The sequence below is a fragment of the Limanda limanda genome, chromosome 12 (assembly GCF_963576545.1).
Source record: "Limanda limanda chromosome 12, fLimLim1.1, whole genome shotgun sequence".
In the NCBI taxonomy this organism is placed as follows: Eukaryota; Metazoa; Chordata; class Actinopteri; order Pleuronectiformes; family Pleuronectidae; genus Limanda; species Limanda limanda.
The window spans coordinates 27,579,751-27,586,522 of record NC_083647.1 but is presented as its reverse complement, the minus strand read 5'-3'; the positions used below and the strand labels follow the sequence as shown (position 1 = coordinate 27,586,522).

The 6,772-nt window shown below is 39.9% G+C and overlaps 1 protein-coding gene across 1 annotated transcript; it reads right to left on the bottom strand.

Annotated features, from left to right (window-relative positions):
* Positions 1 to 2,840: 2,840 nt before the first annotated feature.
* LOC133014880 (nuclear factor 7, ovary-like) lies at positions 2,841 to 4,423 on the bottom strand. Its single transcript, XM_061082098.1, has one exon. The coding sequence runs from the start codon at positions 4,421 to 4,423 to the stop codon at positions 3,035 to 3,037; it is 1,389 nt and encodes a 462-aa protein (XP_060938081.1). The 3' UTR covers positions 2,841 to 3,034.
* Positions 4,424 to 6,772: the final 2,349 nt, after the last annotated feature.

Genomic DNA, 6,772 nt, shown 5'->3' with positions numbered 1-6,772 from the left:
TTGTTGATGATAGCAAAGAGCACGTCCAACATGTGGAGTGGATGGTGGTACGACTGCTGAGCTGCAGGCTCAGGTGGGCATGAGATCCCGTCAGACATCGGACCGGTCATTCAGTGTTCAGAGTATTGTGTCTGCTGTCAGTGATTCCATGTGTTCAGTTGGGACTTGTTAGGAATTTCAAACTTTTAACTATAGGTTGTGTCTGACTGAACTCTTAAAAATAAAGATAGAAGTATTGTTAGTTAGATATTAGGCCTTCATACAAATTATTTAATAATAACCTTTTCCTTCCTAGGGGTTAATCTACAAATTAAGAATGAACGTTAACTTGATCTCATTTCTAACTTCTGTATTAAAGCATAATTTCATTAGATTCATTAAACTCACATAGAGTCTCACAGCTGTCTGATAAAGTCGTGGAGGTCAGACAGAGTGACGTTGTTGACTTAATTCTGTATGTTGCTTTGGGTTTCGAGGATGCGAATGTTTACACAGTCAGGCTTGTTTTGAAATAGCTGAAAGAATAATAATCTTTTCTCCAATTGTAAACACCTTTGACCCATATTGCATCTGTGGTTGAAGGACGTTCTTGTAGTAAAACTCGTTGTCTAGCAACTATATTGTCATTTGGGAGTGTCTCCCTGTTCACTTCCGTATTCCAAAAGCCAGGAAGCGTGCGCACTTCCGAGGAGGGAGGAACGAAGATCTACTGTATAAAATGGACTGATGCCGGATGTTCGAGGCGCTCTGATACACTTAATGTACTGGAAGCCAATTGTGTCTTTTGCCGTAACCTGTTCATTGCTTTCCTAAATAAATTCTTAATTGAGCAAAACTGAGTTTGGCTCTTCTTCTCGTTAAAGAAGTAAAGAACACGCTGTTGTTTTTTCTTAACAGACTGCATGGGGGGGGGGGGGGGGGGTCAGCGGTGGGAAGTGAATCTACAACTGTGTCTAGGTTAAGGGAGAAGGAGACTGCGAATTCCCTAAGACCAGGTAGACCATGAACAGATTTGTCCAGACCATGTCGACACAAAGGGGAATTTCTAGCAAAGGGATTTTTTTTTATTAGGGTGGACAATGTTTCTGTTGATAAAAAAAATATATATATATATATATATAAAAATAAGGAACATGGGGATTTTTGGGGGGAGCATAACAACATTTGGATAGACCTTGTATGTGAATTGTCTTAAAAAGCATTCACGACGCAGAAGGAAAGACACGATATCAGGACACGATTGTAAAAAGTAATTCAAGCCTTGGATTTGATAACTGGTCAAAAGTCATTTGGCAGCAACAAGCTCACACAGACAAGAGACTTGGTTGTAAAATAGCTGTTTGAATATGATCGTTATCTGCTGAGGGTTCAAAGTTCAGAGGTCGTTCTGCTGAAGTAAAGATAAGTTATGATAAAATATTAACTTCGTCAAGAAGAGGTTTGTGTCAGATCCTGTGGACAAAAGTGAGGAAGTGCAGGGGGAGGAGTCTGTGACGTAACTGCAGAGCTGAAGTCGCATTAAAGAGACAGAAGCAAAGTGCAAACAAATGAACACAATGTCATTGTGTGCGTGTGGGAGGTTTCAAAATGGCGGCTGGCCACTATGAAGACTGAAGACCCCCTGGAGAGTTGGGATCATGGGGCTGAGATCACAGGTGTGTGAGGTGTTGGTGCCGGTCAGAGGAAGTAGTTAGTTGCATGTAAAGAAAGATTCTGATTCTACGAAGAGCATCACAGAACTAACCTTAGCTTTCAAGTAACGTATTACCAAATATCACAAAAACACAAATCCAATTTATAAAACATCACATGAATAGAGTTCAACAGTTCTGTGCATAGGCCTCGTGTAATCAGCCCAGTTATGTTACCAGGTCATGAAAAGGGGGAAAGGTCCTTTTTGAGGTGCTGTTTAAAGTCCAGTGAACTGGTTTTGCTGGTTGTGGCTCCTGTTGTTGTGCATCTGCTGGTCAGACTTTGTGTCGTGGCCAGTTGCTTGTGCTGCAGTTCTTAGGCAGGCTCTCGTGTCGCTGCCTTCTGGAAGGTTTCAGCAGTCTGCTTCAGACCGGCCTGCTTGGAGGTCCAAAGAGCTGCAGCAGGGAGAGGAACCTCCTCCTCCTGCAGAGGTCAGTAGAAAAGAGGGGAACTGGGCTTTTATTGTCCTGGTGACCTCATGGGTCGGGGGGGCACACAGTGACCACTAGGGGTTGAAAGCTGTGTCCAGGGGCAGGTTCACACCGAGGTGTGAAGTGGAAGCACCCTGGGACACTGAGTTCTGGAAGCTCATCTTTGTCTCCAGAACAAAGAAGACATGTGTTCTCAGGCTTTGTCTTCACATGTCGGCCCAACTATTGTTCACAACTATTAGCTCCCAATGTTTAAATAAGTGATAATTCATGAATAAACGTATTTATAACTCTTTAAAAACCTGATACTATCTGAGAGTTAAATCCTACTTAATGACAGATAGTGTTACATTTACATCTCAACTTAAAAAAGGTCAGAACTCTGTTTCTGTTTCATAGTTTTTATTATTTTTATCACAATATTAAAATCCCATCACTAGGCTGCTGTTGAATAAACATTTTTACAGACAGAATCATTTTGGCTTCATCACATCAAACAGACAAATGTTCATATAAGTTGGATTATTTCATATGTGAACAGACTTTATGTGATTAAACATGAATCATGTCTCATGTGTGAGTTTTAATAAAGTTTGTTGAATGTGAACAATGATCAGCTGTTATTGATAAATGTGTTTTTATGTGGATCTTCATCAGTTTGCTCGACTTCATGGATCCACACAAAATCTAAATGATAGAAAACATTTTTCCATGAAAGTAAAAAAACAAACCAAAGATAAAGATCAGAAAATAATCAAATCTTTTTACACACGTGGAAAAATCGACAGCAGAAATAAAAATGAGTGATAAGTAAAAGGAGAAATAAACAAAGCTTCAGAATAACGAGTTTAACTTTTAAATTCAGCAGATTTCTCTTGAAGAAATAAACATGATGAATAAAATCTTTGTCTCTAACGGCTCTGATCCAGCGTCACAGAGACTTTCACAGGTAACAGCTTCACTGGGTGATGATCTTTCGTGCTAAAGAAAGGAAACATCTTGTGAGTGAAAGTTTGTGTTAAGGTGTGAATGTGTTTGTTAGTATCAGGATCAGAGAACGACAGTTCTCCTCTGTTCCAGTCCAGTTTCACTCTGATCCTCTGGATCTTCTGCACAGAGAGAACAGATAATCCTGATGGTGACACGGTTGTGTATTTACCTTCATAGAACCATATTCCCCATGTTTCAGACATATTGCTTCCCTTCCTCTGGGCAGACTCTGCTGACACACCCAGTGTCCAGCGTGTACTGTCTCCAACCAGGATGTCCCAACTGTGAGTCCCTGAGTTAAAACCCTCAGATCCCAGGACTGAGTGAAAATAATCAAACCTCTCTGGATTGTCAGGAAGCTTCTGTTTCTCTCCTCCTCTCAAACTGATCATATCTTCAGACAGGACGAGTTCTGGATGAGCAGAGTTTGGGTCCAGAACCACAGGACTGTAGGAGACCACGTCCTTCATCTTGTTCCAGATGTTGAAGCTCAGGTTGCCCAGATGTTTGGCCTCGTCTATCAGAGCTCCTGAGGCCAGCTGTGGATCATCCAGCAGGGGGCGCTGCTGGACTCGTTCCACTGCAGCCTTGTAATTGAGCAGGAACGAGACGTCTTCAGCTCTCAGCTCGTCCTCTGTGGTTCTGATTGTGTCTGAAAGAGCCATTACGTCTCTGCTCAGAGCCTCAATCTTCTTCTTCATCATCCGACTCTTCTGCTCCTCTTCCTCCCTCAGTGCAGCCACCCTGTCCTCCTCTTCCTCCTCCAGAAACCGATGAAGCTTTTTAAACTGCTCCTTGATCTGCGTCTCTGTGAGTCCGGCCTGGACCTTAATGTGTTCTGCTGTTTGTTCAAACTGTACTTTAACACGTTCAAAACACTGTAACTTCTTCTTCAAGGGCTCCAGAGTTTCCTGAAGCTGCTTCTTGTGTTGTCGTGCAACTTCATCCATTGGTCTGAATCCGTCGTCGGTGTGTTTTTCTGAATCTCTGCAGACGAGACCCACTGGCTGCTGATGGTCCAGACAGGAGAGTTTGAGCTTCTTTGAGTGCAGACTGCAGAGAGCAGGTGAAGAGCTCTGATCTCTCTCCTGTAAGAAGGTCTCACACAGGTTCTTTAACACCAGGTTACAAGGTGGTTCTTCCCTCGAAGATCTTCTCTTACAAAGTGGACACTCTTTTACTCCTTTTTCTTTCCACCAGCTCTTCAAACAGTCTTTACAGAAGCTGTGGCTACATGACAGAAGAACAGGATCTCTGAAGACATCACTGCAGACCGCACAGCAGAGATTCTCTTCTGATCTGGAAGCCATTGAGTCTCCAGGTGAAGCTGAAAACAGACAGTCAGTCAGTCACAGCTCCATGAACTTCACTTCCCCTCTGAGTCGAGGTGTTTGTTAACCATTTGATACACAACATGGGTCAAAAGTGACCCGATGGAGTTTTAATTGTAAATATCTTTGCAATTAATGTATTTCATCATTCAGAATTCCAGGAATTCCTTAATTAACTTGTTTTTGATCATTACACATTCTTATTTTTATTTGTCCTTATTTACTTTTTTAATAAAAATCATTTTTATATCACTACCCTTCTAAGGCACAACATGGGTCAAAAATGACCCGTATTAATTTCACATGTTATTTCATGCATGGCTGTGCATCTTTGCTATATCTTTTAAATTCTATTTATTTAATCATTTAATATTACAAAGTATTAATTAAAATATCTTGTTTTTGATTACCACAAATCATTATTTTAATTTTCTCTCTCTTAATTTTTTAACTAAAATGTTTTTTGTATTACTACATCAAGTTTACACACACAAATGACCCATGTATGCAATTGTGAATTTGATAGGAACCTTTGATTTGTAAATGTTTGTAGTTAGTCAAAAGTTGTCCACAGTAAACATGTTCCTAACTACAAACATTTACAAATCAAAGGTTCCTATCAAATTCACACTTGCATACATGGGTCATTTTGACCCATGTGTGTAAACGTGATGAAGTCATACGAAAAATATTTTAGTTAAAAAATTAAGACAGAGAAAATGAAAATAATAATCTGTGGTAATCAAAAGCAAGATATTTTAATGAATACTTTGAAATATTAAATGATTAAATAGTAGGGTCCGATACCTCAATTCCGTGACCATTCTCTGGCAAATATGTTTTGATGACTGATTTGACATCTATACAACATTTAGATTCTAGGTGCTCTGGTAAAAAAGTAACCTTTACAAGATAGTGCCGGCTGCCATTTTGGATTCGGCCCTCTAGCGAAAAATGCCGACATTTTTGCGAGGGACATGGGGGCTAAATTTTTTATAAATGTTGTATAGATGTCAAATCAGTCATCAAAACATATTTGCCAGAGAATGGTCACGGAATTGAGGTTTCGGACCCTACTAAAATGAATAGATTTTAAAAGATATAGCAAAGAAGCACAGCCATGCATGAAATAACATTTTTGACCCATGGAAGGGTAGTGATACAAAAATGTTTTTTATTAAAAAAGTAGAAAAGGACAAATGAAAATAAGAATTTGTGATGATCAAAAACAAGTTAATGGAGGAATTCCTGAAATTCTGAATGATGAAATAAATTTGTAAAGATATTTACAATTTAAACTCCATCGGGTCATTTTTGACCCATGTGTGTAAACTTGATTTAAAAATACAAAAACTATTTTAGTTCATAATTTATGAAAAATTAAATGAAATTAATGATTTGTGGTAATCAAAAACAAGATATTTAATGAATACTTTGAATATTAAATGATGAAATAATTAGATTTCCAAAAATATAGCAAAGAAATACTCAGCCGTGCCTGAAATAACATTGTAAGTCAATACGGGTCATTTTTGACCCATGTTCTGCCTTAGAGGGGGTTTACATAGCTTGTGTATCAAAGGGTTAAACTCACGGTCAGTGTGTGGAGCGTCGGCAGGTTGTAGTTTGACTCTTCTCTCCTGTAGCTGGACTCACTCAGGACGTTTGGTCTGGTTTGGTTCAGTTTGGTTTGGAAGGTGAATGTGATCGTCTGGTTTTCAGCCTGCGTCTCTTCAGGGATGAACAGATGTGTCCTGGTTTCTCTGGTGTGTCAGGACAAGATTGTAAAAAGTAATTCAAGCCTTGGATTTGATATCTGGTCAAAAGTCATTTGGCAGCAACAAGCTCACACAGACAAGAGACTTGGTTGTAAAATAGCTGCTTGAATATGATCATTATCTGCTGAGGGTTCAATGTTCAGAGGTCGTTCTGCAAAAGTAAAGATAAGTTATTAAAAAATATTAACTTCGTCAAGAAGAGGTTTGTGTCAGGTCCTATAGACAAAAAACAGGAAGTGCAGGGGGGGGGGGGGTGTATAGTCTGTGACGTACCTACGAACCTGAAGTCTTATTAATGAGAAAGAAGCAAAGTGCAACAAATGGTCACAAGTTCAGAAAAAGAGGGTTTTATAGATATCCAACTTCCCAGCAACACTTTCCAGCTCCTCTTCCATCCTGAGCCATTCCTCAGCCAAATGGGATATAAAGCACCAAGGAGACCTCCTGATAAAATGCCTGAACCTCCTCTCTCCCTTTTCACGAGAAGCAGCAGCAGCTTCACTCCGAACTCACTCACCCGAGCTGAGCCCAGCCACCGGATGGAGAAAAC